This window comes from Caretta caretta, chromosome 2 (assembly GCF_965140235.1).
Source record: "Caretta caretta isolate rCarCar2 chromosome 2, rCarCar1.hap1, whole genome shotgun sequence".
Taxonomy (NCBI): Eukaryota; Metazoa; Chordata; order Testudines; family Cheloniidae; genus Caretta; species Caretta caretta.
In genome coordinates, this window is record NC_134207.1 from 117,581,378 (window position 1) to 117,595,539 (window position 14,162).

The 14,162-nt window shown below is 42.3% G+C and overlaps 1 protein-coding gene across 6 annotated transcripts in view; it reads right to left on the reverse strand.

Annotated features, from left to right (window-relative positions):
- Positions 1-14,162, reverse strand: part of RREB1 (ras responsive element binding protein 1) — a 142,455-nt gene that overhangs the window by 19,251 nt on the left and 109,042 nt on the right. For all 6 annotated transcript variants that reach the window (XM_048839787.2, XM_048839788.2, XM_048839793.2 and 3 more), the window contains 2 exons: positions 8,058-8,247; positions 2,257-5,008 (listed from right to left, as the gene is read on the reverse strand). In XM_048839787.2, coding sequence (XP_048695744.1) covers positions 2,257-5,008; positions 8,058-8,247 — 2,942 coding nt within the window. The remainder of the gene's footprint in view (positions 1-2,256; positions 5,009-8,057; positions 8,248-14,162) is intronic.

Here is a 14,162-nt window from a genome sequence, read left to right on the forward strand (position 1 = left end):
GCTAGATGGACCATTGGTCTGACCCAGTCTGGCTGTTCTTATGTTCTTTGCCTATGCTGGGGAGCTGCACCACTTTACGCTCTCAGTGGCCAGCCACAAATTAGCTGTACTGGTGCAAGTCCCTAGGGTAGACAAGCAAAGCTGCTATATGAACTGATGGAGCTCATCCCCAGCTTGGAGTTAAGGTAAGTTCCACCAGTGCACATCATGGTTTATTGTGGTTTCCTCTGTCTACACTAGGTGTCTGACCAGGGCAGGTACTTTGGTTGCTAGTCATTGACAGCTGTAAGCAGAGCAAACTCCAAGAGAAGACACACAGTCTTCTGCCTCACACACTGGATGCATTTCCTGCTTTAGAGGGTGGTGATTTAGAACAGTGCTTCTCAAGCTATCTGATGTGGGGGACCGGCATTTTTTTTTTCCAATGTGCGCGCAGACCAGCAGCCGATGGCTTGCGGACCGGCACCGGTCCGTGGACCACCACTTTGAGTAGCACTGATTTAGAAAATGATTAACAGAGACCTCAAACGCCCCTTACCACTGAAAACAAGCTGTGTATTTAGCGAGAGAAAGCAATCTGTTCTGTACAAGGCAGAAAATAATAGCTTTACTGTTGAATGGGTGTTCTGCAAGTTACATGCTCATGTCACCCAAAGTGGTCTGTAACAGGGACTGCTCTATGGGTCAGAGTCCCTTTAAATTGCTTAACTAACTTTTTCCAGCTCTTCCGTTTTCTCTCTTCATTAGAGACACAGTAAGCTATTATATTTTGTATTCTTTTCAAAATGGAGGTTAACTTCCCTACAGTCTTTACAAGCAGTAAACTCCTTTATGAATCAACCCTACCTGGTTAATATAGAGAATTCCCACGGGAGAGAACATTGCTTACAAATGCCTGTTACTCTTATTCTTCCTGATGTCAGGATTTCCTCAACATAAAAGCAAATGCTGAGAGCTTAAACTGCTATTTCTCCTCTTTAAATAAAATGAAAGAGAGACTAGAGGTCCAAGACTACAGCTTTGCTTCTCTCTGTACACAGGATGAGAGTCTACCCATTGCTCTGCTGCAATGCTAGTTGAAAAGGGAAAGTAAAAAGCAATGCAGCATTCACTACAGCATTATTTATTTGTTTTAAAGTGAAAAACAAACAGATCAGTCTCCTCATAATGCCCTTCAAATATAAAAGTTTAATGTTATTTACGCAGCAACACAATATTGAGAAAAAGTTCCAAGGAATATACAGTAAGTCTTGCTTCAGGGCATAAGCCAGCCTCCTACATGTCTGGAGTTAGGAAGAAATATCCCCTGTGGTGCAGGTTATTACACAGCTGATCATTGTGATGTTTCTTGTATCTTCCTCGGAAGCGCGGGGTACTAACCACCATGAGCAACCAATACTAAACTAGAGGGACCATTTCTTTGATCCAGCATGGAGGTTCCTACGATCTTGTTCTGTTATAGAGTTTTACATTTATTTGCTCTCAGTTTTAAAATGTCCTTATATATTTACTAAAGCTGACAAGCCGCTAATGAAGAAAGGCAGCCAAACAAATAATCAACAAACACAACTGTTCGATACATAAACTCATCTTCAGAATAAAGTTAGAATAATTGAAAACTAGAGGGCAAATTCTCTTCCTAAGCACAACAGAGGAACTCCACTGATGTCAACTGAGGCTTACCACTGTGAACTAGGGGCGTGCTTCCCTGGCTTGTGCACACATACTCGCACTAACTCTCATTGGGCTAGCAGAGGCACAACTGAGCTGTGCCGAGGACAAACTGCCTGGGTATGTACGTGGCTCAACTCTTCCTCTGCTGCTACTCCCACGAATATACGGCTATTTATGCTCGAGCTAATGCGAGTACGTGCACACAGAATCACACCCCGAGCTCACAGCGTAGACATAACCTGATTTGTGCCAGAGTTGCACTTCATAGAGGAGAGCAAAATTTACCCCTCAATGTCCATGCTTACAGAAGTTAGGCGAGTTACAATATTATTGAGAAACACCATAGTAGAATGTTGTGTTTTCATACCCCAAAATAATGGGAATGGTTGAGAAGTCACAAAACAAAGAGTAAAACTATTCAGACAATAAACAGGGGGAGAAGAATGAATGAATGATACCCTTCCCCCCCCTCCCTCCAGCTAACATGGCGTGCTGAGTCTCCCAAGAAGTTAGAGTGTCTCTTTTAGGGTAAAATAAGCTCAGTGACTACAACCTAGCCATTACAGCATGAGGCTCTCTTACCTGTGTGAGTGAGCATGTGGCGCTGCAGGGAACTCGCCCAAGGAAAGACTCGGGGACAATAAGGACAGGTGATTTTTTGCAGGCAGTTTGAGTAAGCATTCCTCTTTCCTCTCAGCAGCTTATCATCGGCAGTTTCTCTCTCATCTTCACTTGTTCCATTTCTGTCAGCTTCCTCTTTGAAATCATCAGTGGACTGCAGAAATGGACTAAATTTATTAGTGTCTGTGGTAGCTAGCATCTTCTCTATGCTAGCAAACTCCCCGCTTGACTCCAGGTCCACACCGCTGCTCGCTTTAGGCTTGTTTTTTGTTCCTTTCTTCCTACCTCTTTTCTTAGCCAATCCAGCATCAGCAACAGGAGACTTCTCTGTAACATTTGGATTGTATGACTTCTGAGTAAGGTCACTGGGAAGGCTGGAATCTTTCTGGATAGCCATCGTGATTGTCGCTTTTGGTTTGGAGTTCCCTGATTTATCAGAACCAGCGGAGCTGCTGGCTGCCTTGGGACTGGAGTCTGTTACCTCTGTTTTCAGCAAAGCAGGAGCAGAAGACACAGATGAAATGATCTGGGCAATGGAAGCCAGAGGCGGCAGCTCTTTAGTTACCGGAGGCTTTGGCAAAAGAGGTGGTGGTTTAGGCCTCAAGGGTCGCAGCAAGCCAGGGTTGCCGAGAAGAGCTGGGGAAATGATTGGGACAGTCAAATGCAAGGGACCCTTCGGTGGTTGGGAATGTTTGAGGGCTCCATTTTTCTCCACGTTACCATTGGCACTGAAGGCCAGAGGGCACTGCTGACAGTTATAGAGCTTGTCGCTATTCCCAGAAACTTGGTCTTGTTTCTTGGCTTCACTCTGGACTTCATCTTTATCCTTCTTGAGGGCTTTGGGAATCGACAGGTCTATGGGCTCCATGGAACAGTCATAGTGAGACAAGGAAGAGGTGCCAAACAGGTTCTCCTGCTTTACTTGCACTGTGCTTAAGTTTTTGTTCTTTTGCGAGAAGTCTAAAGGCTCGTCAAAGTCCATCGGGAAATTATTTGCAGGTTCAAGTTTGATTGGAACATGAGAAGGTGCCCCCCGCAAAAAGCCATTCTGCGATTCCAGGAAAGACGTGATGGACTTGTGGTCCATGTAAGTGCTGTCCTCCAGTAGTGGAGGGTCTTGCTGGTTCTCCTGAGGACTGCAGTCCACTACCAGGATGTAGTTCTCTATCTCCCTCTCTTGCACGTGTAAGTGTTGCTTGAGGATATGGTGAATGCAGTTTCGCTTGGCTGAGAAGGCAGTTCCGCACTCTTTGCACTCAAACGGCTTCTTCTTCTGGCAGCCGCTGTGAGTCCTCATGTGTATGCGCAGGGCGCGATAATGCTTGAGGTCCTCACCGCAGAATTTGCACACTGTGTCAGGGGAGCAGAAAGCATCCACCATCTCCGCCGCATTGCTGGTGACATACTCAATGTTCTTTTCTATGTCCTTCCTGGTCACTTTGAGGTGCTTTTTGCGCAGGTGCCTCTCACAGTTGGCTTTCACTGTGAAAGGGTAGTGGCAAATTTTACAGATGTACGGCCTCTCCCCACTGTGCGTCCGCAGGTGCCGAATCAGTGCTGCCTTGTCAGCTGCAATGTATTCGCAGATGTTGCACTGGTAAGGGGAGATGCCCAAGTGAGAGCGAATGTGAGCCCTCAAGACACCAGAGAAGGCAAACACCTGGTCGCAGAAGCGACACGGGTACAAGACTTTCCTCATTGCTGGCGCTTTCTTGTTTGCGGCCCCCGCAATGATGGCCTTGAGGTCCCCTTCTGTGACCTCTTGCTTGATCTTGGCTTCCATACTCAAAGGCAACAGGGCTTCTATGATACTATCTTGTTCCAGCTGGGTTTTCATTTCGTGCTGACTCAGTGGCTCTGTCTTGGGCTGAGGGAATAACTGTGAAGAAGGACTGAATTGGTTTCCTGATTTGGACTGCGTAAGGTGAGCCCTGGAAGCGGACTCCACGGAGTTTTTGATCAGCCTCAGTGATGGCGGCGGGAGGCTTGGACTGATGCACCCAGGCGAGGCTTGCTGTGCACTGATCAGTGGAGGTGGCGTAGAGGTCGCTACAACTGTTCGAGGGGCCACCAAGGGCTTTGGCTTCAGTGGAGGCATATGCTTGAAAATAGACTGTCCGGGGACAGCAGGTGCCTTAGAAAGTGGCGGAAGACTTATCTGAGGAGGAGCTGACGAAGCCATCTTCAAGATCTGCTGAATGTCAGCCAGTTCGATAGCGGACTCGTTGGAGATGGGCTTGACCACAATACTGCTGTCGGGCTGAATGATAAAGCCCTTCTGGAAAGGCTGCAGCGATAGGAGCTTCATGTTCTCTTTTGTAGGTGGAAGGACCGAAAAAGAACCTCCCATGGAAGCAGCTTCCAGAGCAGACATGTTCAGCAGGCTAGTGCTGCCAGGTTCCTGAGGTAGGTTACTCTTCAGTGTTCTAAGCTGCATTTCTTGGACCTCATCTTGCATAACCTCCTCCTGTTTGACAGGCTTGATGTCTTTGGTGTGCTGTAGGCCCAAGGACGCCATGTAGACTTTCTGGTCTGGATTCTCACCAGCTGGGGTCTTCATCTGCGGTTTGTGCTTTTCTTTTCCCTGATCAACCATATGGGTTTCTGTGTGCAGTTTGAGTGCCGAATGCATGGGGAATGCCTTGTTACATGTCTCGCAAATAAACCGATGAAATTCACTGATGCATCTTCGTAGATTCGTTTCACACCAGACCTACAAGATAGCCACAGAATAATGTAACTGACCTAGTATTTGAATTAGAAAACCCAAATATCAAACAAGCCTTATGTTTCTGCAGAAAAAGAAAACAAATTTCACTTCTCCCCCCTCAAGAGATAGCAAATTTTATGGCAAAACTTTCTTCTTTTCCAGTGTAAACTAACCTTTTTCAGAACATGAAGATTATTATTTTTTTTTTTTTTACACAAAATATCCCTTCATATAAACAATCAAATAATATCCATCAGAAGTTAACAAGTAATTTTATTAACAAAACAGAGAAATTTAAAAAGGGGAAGGGGGACAAACAAGAGGAGAGAGGTTTACAGCAAGTGAAGTTTATGTAAATTTATTGTAAAACACCTCAAAGGGGAACATATTTAAATTCATGCAGACTTCTATTAAGGTATGTGTGAATTAATCGTAGCCCTCGGGGTCCTCTCATGTTGCTAGTATTGGCCGTGTGAGGCAAAGTTTGTCCACCATTGTTTTATACATGCCAGGTTTATTCCAGGACATCATTTTTAAACAGAGGGCTAGCACTATGTTTACAAGTATCAAGGGTAGCTGTGTTAGTTTGTATCCACAAAAACAACAAGGAGTCCGGTGGCACCTTAAAGACTAAGATTTATTTGAGCATAAGCTTTCGTGGGTAAAAACCTCACTTCTTCAGATACACGGAGTGAAAGTTACAGATGCAGACATAAATATACTGACACATGAAGAGAAGGGAGTTACCTCACAAGTGAAGAACCAGTGTTGACAAGGCCAATTTGATCAGGGTGGATGTAGTCCACTCCCAACAAGAGATGAGGAGGTGTCAATTCCAGGAGAGGCAAAGCTGGTTCTCCACTTGTGAGGTAACTAACTCCCTTCTCTTCATGTGTCAGTATGTCTGCATCTGTAACTTTCACTCTATGCATCTGAAGAAGTGAGGTTTTTACCCACGAAAACTTATGCTCAAATAAATTGGTTAGTCTTTAAGCTGCCACCGGACACTATGTTTACAGAATCTACATTTTTGTTTATTCTGGTATCCTCCAGGGTTTACAACTCAGACAGGCAGGGATAGCAAAATGATGTTTCTAAAAAGACAACATGTTAACGCCCTACAATTCATCTCCCTTTAAAGAAAGGTAAATCCTGTGCAGAATCCTGGAGAATAATTATATTACATTTTTACATACACTATCCATACCTAAAACCATGTGCGTATATATATATATAAAATATCTTATACATGCAGTGGTGATAATTACGTGATAAATTGCATTCATAGGAACCTATGACTACATCATCTGCTTTCTGCCTACTAATCCAGCCCTTCCAGGACAAATTCTAACTTTTCAAACTTCTGAGCAATTTAGTAATAAAAATAATAAAAAAATCAACCTGCCAAAAATGTTCCCTTCTTTTCTGAATGTGGAATTCCTTCATAAAAACCATATCACTCTGAGATGCAGACTGGGATAGCTATACACAGTCCTGCGCCAGTGACAGAATTTAGGTCTAGTACAGGGGTGGGCAAACTTTTTGTTCTGAGGGCCACATCAGGGAACAGAAATTGTATGGCGAGCCATGAATGCTCACAAAATTGGGGTTGAGGTGCGGGCCCAGGGGTGGGGATGAGAGGTTTGGGGTGCAAGAGGGTACTCCGAGTTGGGATTGAGGGGTTTGGAGAGTAGGAGGGGAATCAGGGCTGGGGCAGGGAGCTGGAGCATGGGGAAAGGCTCAAGGGGTGCAGACTCTGAGTGGCACTTACCTCAAGAGGCTCCCGGAAGCAGTGGCATATCCCTTCTCCAGCTCCTATGCAGAGGCGTGGCCAGGTGGGTCTGCACGCTGCCCCATCCGCAGACACTATCCCTGCAGCTCCCATTGGAGCGTGTAGGAGCTGGAGCGGGGCCATGTCGCGGCTTCCAGGAGCTGCATGGTACAGCCCCCGACCCTGCACCCTGGTCGGATCGGGGCTGAGCTGCGTGCTGCGGCCCTGACCCAGCACCCTGGCCGCAGCACAGGAGCGGGGCCGAACCGCATGGTGCGGCCCCAACCCAGCACCCCGGTCAGAGCGCTGGAGCAGGGCCTAGCCGCATGGTGTGGCTCACGGGCCGGCTTAAAACAGCTCGCAGGCCGGATGCGGCCCGTAGTTTGCCCACCCTGGTCTAATATCTTGCAACCTGCCAGAGCTAGAAAACAGAGATTAATCCCACTGAGAAGGAGAGATTACCAGCTTCTTAATGGGGCACTCACTGGACCTGGATGGTCCTGAAGTATTAGACTTTTAAGTCAGGACCCTTCAGTATACAAAAATGTATTTCAGGTCTTTTTTTGAGAGGCACTGTAAATTTGTTAATTTTAATTTTCTTCTCCTTGTGAGCCCTCTACATTTGGACTCATGGTAATTAAGGCAGGTGGGCTCTGCAAGTAGAGGGATATAAACAAAATTTCTAGTGCAAAATTTCACAACTCAAAAATACTTACAAAATGCTTTTTTCTGTAAATTCTGTAGTACGTTCAGAATTTATGCAGGTATGGGGGTAGCGTAAAGATTTTATAGGCAAACATTTGGGGGACCTGTCTAACCTCACCCAAGGCGTCACCATTCACAAGTAATATAAATTTCACAAACTGATAAAACCTCTATACCACACCAAAATGTACATATAAAGAGCTGAGCAAAACCCATCACGTATTCCTGACTCCACCATGTGTCTTTTATAGGTATTTTAAATGTGGAACAAAACTAATTTTTTGTTTGGGGGACTGTGAGGAGGAGCAGAGATTAGTTTTTAACAGCCCAAAAAGTTTTCCTTTAAAAAAATATTGTAAAAAGCCTTTAGCAAACTAACCTAAAAGGCACCACACAAGACGCCACTTGAGAGCTAACACCGAAAAGAAAATTGTGGAATCTAACAAGGTTGAATATGTTCTATAGCTTTCCACAAAATATTCTACAGCTAGTCCCTGCATTACCCAATACAAAATCCTTCAATTAATTCAACAGATAAGCATAGCTGCGATTTTCAGAGCTAGGGATATAGAATACCTGAGAAATGTGGGGGAATTTCCTACAGGAGAAGTCTGTGAATCCCAAATCGTGGAAGCCCGCTGGAATTGAAGGATTGTTCTGAATGAAAGGCTTTCCCAATGGGTCTCTTGGAAGCTGCTTGTGAATAACTGCATTATGACGCAGCAAACCCCGATGAGTGCGAAAGGTAATACAACAAGTGTCACACCTGGAAAGAAAAGGAACAGAGTAAAAAGTCACGGAGTGATTTTAAGTGTAAGGAGAATGGTAATCTTTTCTGTCATACTAACAACTTGGTAACAATAAATAAAGTTGTGTCCCATAAAATGCCTAGTAACACAAATAGGACAGTTTTTAATCCTGATCACTTTCTACCAGCTTCTGGCTAGTACAGTAAGTTCACAGGAAGTTCAAAGAATGCAGCACATGTAACCCGAATGTCACATGTTAACAGACAATGAAGAGAGACTGGGACCGCAGCATGCTGACACTGTTCCCATTGTCTCAAACAATCTACTTTGATAGCTTTATGTTGTTTAGTTTAAGTACAAATTCTGGGACTCAAGTGCTACAAACATCATAAAATCATAGCGGTGGGGAAGGAAGGGATGAGAAGTCAAACTGAAGTCAGCAAGCACCAGAGATCATATACTGATAGGCTTTTTAATTAGCTTATGCTCAAATAAATGTGTTAGTCTCTAAGGTGCCACACTCCTTTTCTTTTTGCAAATACAGACTAACGGCTGCTACTCTGAAACCTTTTTAATTATTGTTCACTGTATTACAGAATTTCTACTGACCCTATCAACAAACTTCTATGTATGAAATAGCAGAAACTATTTTACACTCCACTTCATTGTCACACTTCCATTGTTTCAGAGTAGCTGTAGCTCATGAAAGCTTATGCTCAAATAAATTGGTTAGTCTCTAAGGTGCCACAAGTACTCCTTTTCTTTTTGCGGATACTTTCATTGGTTTTCCTAAAGTAACACCACTACCTCACACTTTCTTTTACATTAGAGTATAACCTCTTTGGAAAAAAGCATCTGAAGCAGATTCAAAAGTCTTATATTATATACACACAACTCTCATAGTCAATGTATCCCAAAGACTGATGCAGTAGCGAACACATTTTGATACCATACCCACACCAAACAATATTTGCACAAAGCTGACTTGCACTATAAATGTCACATTTAAAATTCAAGGTTTTCAGAATGCAGCAACATTTAGACAACATGCCAAGATCAAGTGTAAAGAACTTGATTAAATATTTGGTATCCTAGATTTATACCATAAAGAAGAATTCAAAACTCAACACTGTAAATAGTAAGCAAAACATTCACACTGAATTCAGACAAAGACAGATCACTTCCATCAGCAGTACCTTGCCACTATACTGTCAACTTTGCATTAAGATGTCCTTTTCACAGAAGCAAATGCCAATGAACAACAGTAATTTAAACTCTGCCAGTGGAAATTTTATTAGCAATATTTGCACATTAAACCCTATTTCTTGCATTCCTGCCAAGCTGTGCTCCAGAGTGAGGTTTTCTGCAATAAGAGACTTACCCACAAAACAGTGTTCAAGTCATTTTTCCCTTAAACTGCTCATAAAAAGAATTTTTTTGACATCCACTATTACTAGTACTGCAGAGTCCCATTAATAAAAAGTGTAAAAAAATAAAAATCATCACTAGCTAATCTTCTAACCTGACTTCTGCTATGCCTTACCTAAATGCATGGCAGTTTTACTGAAAGCACAGTAACGGTCTTCAAGATAAGAAAACATCCTGCAATTGGAAAGAGCTTCTCTGACAAAATCCTGAAACAGTCCCCTTCTGTCCTGACCCCTAACTCACTGCCATTGCTGCTCTTTTTATCACTTTACAAACTTTCATGGAACCTTGTTTTTTAAATTCTTCTCTGAAAACAAAGAGATAACCAAGTCACCCACAAAGTAGCTGACCTCATGTTCCTCAAGTGCTGAAAGAAACGAGTGTGAAGTATATGTAACACTGCTTTTGTTATCATGCTGTGTAGAAGGATAGGACATGAATATTATGCTCTTGAGCTTTAATCTGCTTTATCTCCACTGTCAGTTCACTTGCATATTACCTTAATAATTACTGCCAGCATACTGTCTGCATTCAATTAAATATGGAATCATACACATTTACAAAGCAATTGTTTACTTCAAGGGCTCTGCTAAATGTGATGACAGCCTTTGGTCATGCTAGAGAAATACCAATGTGTTAGAGTTCTTAATATCATAATTTGCAGCTGTTCTGTTACTAGGCCTGTGATACCTGTTATTTTATGATGTAAAGCTTTGTCCTTTCTTTTTAAAAAACAAAACACCCAACAAACCCCATGTGTGAGACCACATGGGAAGGAGTGCATCAAGGGTTAAATAATTACCAAAAGAACTCATATAAACATAGAGGTATAAACTCTTAGAAAAGATGACATGTCAAACATGAAAGCAAATAGTGTCATCAGTAACTTTCCATGGTGCCGGAACAGAGGAATAAACTTTAAAGTACTGTATGTATTATTACATAAGGTTCCATGGCTTGCAATATAACCTAGCTACTTTGATCAGAAAGTTCATTCTGCTACGTCTTATTATTTATTTGTACTGTGGTAATGCAAATAGACTCCACTCATAGATCAAAGCCACAAACACATAAGTTTGATAGAAGTAAATTTTGTTTTCTATACACTCTAACCTTTCAGATGCAATATATCCTAAAGCACATTTTATAAAGGGATGAGTTAAACACAGGTAAAAGATGTGCCTGGAGACAAACATGGCAGCTATTGTGCACTCTGCAATAGCTCTGACACAGCTCTGGGCATTAAAATCTGTTTTATTGAGAGGCAGGAAACAGAGAGTATAGAGCTCCCTTTTAGTGTTTTCAAATGGTGCCGTACATTCTTTAACTTCCACCTGAACAAACTAAATAGGAATAAAAGGGTCTTGTCGCCACTTAACAGATCTGAAAGACAGCACAGCTAATGGAGCAGCCGTGTCTCCTACAGTACCACAGCATCTGGACATCAGAACATAAGAGTTCTGTGGGGAGTGCTAACAGCCAGTTCAGGCTGACATCTCAATGATGCACCGCAGTCCTAGCGTCTTATGCCCACTCTGTGTGTGATCTATACTGGCTGCCTTTATGCTGTCCTTGTCAGGTTTCAGAGGTCTCGTCAGAAACAATACTCAAGATTCTTTCTTTGAGCAGAGTCCCGATAGCTGTCTGTGCTCTTACGCCATCTACAGTCTTAAGGATTTGCTAGTCTTGCCTCAGGTTGGCAAGAGACCTGGTTGAAAAATGGCAAATGTTCTCTGGTAAACTTTAAAAGGAGAAAAATGTAGGAAAAAAATTTGGATTTTTCATAACTGAATTTTTTTTGTTCCCTTCCTTCTTCCCCGCGCTGGATGGGGAGAGAAAGAGGAAAGAAAAAAGTCAAGTGATTTTTGATTTGGTTGGAAAACCCTTTTTGTTCATTAAATGTTTTGACAAAAATTTCATGACCAGCTCTAGGTAATACTGCCATTGCTATGCTGGGCCCTAGGATGTATCAAGCACTGCCCCTTGACTGAACATCTTAAAGCAGTATTGGAGCTGTGTGAGACAGTCAACACAGTGGAGACAAAGGCATGTCCTGCTCTCCTCTCTCAGAGGCAACACACAGATTAGATTCTCTTGGGGTTCAGACTCCTCCATCTCACAGACAGGTACCAAGGTTCAGGCAGTGAATCAGAGAGGATCGATCTCAGGATTTAAATTGCACAGTGTAGCGAATAAAAATTCTGTCTCACACTCAACACCTGTTGACATGGCTTCAACTTAGAAAGCTGAAATAAAACCGGCATGAAAAGTCATCACCCAGAAACTTTTGGAACAGCCTCTATCAGCCAGAGACACTTAACTCCAACAGGCCACTCCTAATGCCTCCCAGCTAACTCTTGGCACCTTGTTTCTAAAATGCTCTCCAAGGACAATGGAGGTCATTGTAAATCCATTCTTGATGCAGAGCAATGCAGACAGAGCTGTAGGCTCTTAAGGTCTCCCAGGATTTGCAAACCTCACTTGGGCTTGTCAGTCTTCATTACAGAGTCAATGTATAGTCATTTTGCCCAACACTTTTTCATTAAGTGCCAAGGACCTCTGAGCTCTTTGTGTACAATTAATTTACCTTTCAATGCAATGGCACCACAGCTGTACAAACGAATGCCAACTCTATGACAAAGACATACAGATATTGCTACACTTTATATTGTAACTGATAAGGGGAGTTTCATATTATACCAGTGAATGGTCAACAACATACTAAATATCTTCATATTATTCCATTTTAAAATAAGTTGTCATGCTTGACAATACACCACATTGTAAATGTGTTTTTTTTTTAACTTATTTTATTTTATTTGTTTAATTTAGGAAGCCAGGCCTTTATCTTCTTGCTTTATGGACAGCATTATCTTTCATCTTTTAAATGAAAAACCACATACAAATACAATCTTTCTAGCTGAAAACCATATTCCTAAGAAGCAAAGAAAATAGCTTAGGAGAACGCTTAACTTTTTTTCATCTGTGCTTAACGGCTTTGGAAAGAGTATGAAAAAAGACACGTCAAATAAAGCATTTGAAACATACGGCAATACTTCAGTCACAGTGAATTACAGTGAACCCATTACAATTCATTACACAGTGAACCCATTACAATCTAACAAGTATGCCCCATGTCCATTGCCAAGTCAAATAAGGATGGGATGATTACGTAAAACACAGATAGAAGTCCACAAAGGATTTTAGTAGAGTGACACCTGAACATCTGAAGAAGGTAAAGATATTGTACTTGCAAAACAGGTTTCCAGCTGTACTTGATGTAGGCTGGAATTGTTTTAGAATTTCCTAACATTTGCTGTCATTTTCTATAAATAGGAATGCAAAGTGAACTTTATCTCTGCAATTGAATATTTCTCCAACTAGAGCAGTGGTTCTCAAACTTTTTGTATTCGTGACCCCTTTCACACAGTAAGCCTCTGAGTGCGACCCCCCCCTTATAAATTAAAAATGAGGGGGAGTAAATGTAATTTAATGGGGATTAGGGCTGCCAGCCCATGGAGCGGGCAGCTTGCAACCCCCCATGGAACTACCTTGCGACCCCCTGAAGGGTCATGAGAACCCCTGAACTACAGGCAACTAAGCGAACAAAAATAAAGAATATTTGCAGTGCACCTGTGACTGTTTCATAATGGGCCTCACTTTCAATCTCCTTGCACCCTGTGCTGTCCTTCAGGTCCATGCCAAGCGGGCGAAAACATTCACATTCTGATCTGGTAGCATTTTATACTCACTTTACATTGGTGTAAAAAGTGAGAGAGGGGAAAAACAGGCTCCAGAAGTTACGGGTGCCAACCCCTACTGTAGATGTGAAACACCACTGTAAAGTGGGGTTGACTTGGAGCTTAATCCCCATTTTTGGGCCAATGCATCACCTCTACATTATTATAGTACAGGTTTGCAAGAGTAGTCACACTGGTGCAAATTATCTTAATGTAAACAAGCCCTAAATTTACAAAGGTGAGGAATAAAATGTACCATTTAAAGGAGAATGCTGATGTGGAAACATTAAAAACACTTTAAGGTCCTTTTGAGAAGTAGTCAACTCTGGGTAGCTTGTTCATGGGGCAAGCCAAAATGTGCAGCACCTATGACTAAAGTACATATGCAAGAGAGGTTTACATAAGCAGGTTTCAGAGTAACAGCCGTGTTAGTCTGTATTCGCAAAAAGAAAAGGAGTACTTGTAGCACCTTAGTCTCTAAGGTGCTACAAGTACTCCTTTTCTTTTTACATAAGCAGGTAACTAGTCATTATCTTATTCTCTGGGCCAATTCTAGTTTGTCAGCAATGTAAATAACTTTTTTTAAAAAATGGAATGACTCCTTTAAAACAAGATGCAGAATCACCTGTATGTGTAGTTCACTGTAATTTTTAAGTAAAAGACTGTACAGGCAAATAGCAGACACCTAATTTGAACTCTCTTACAATTTTAGATTTCAGTAGTCAATGTCTTTCAAATTCTAAATTATTATACCTCTACCATTC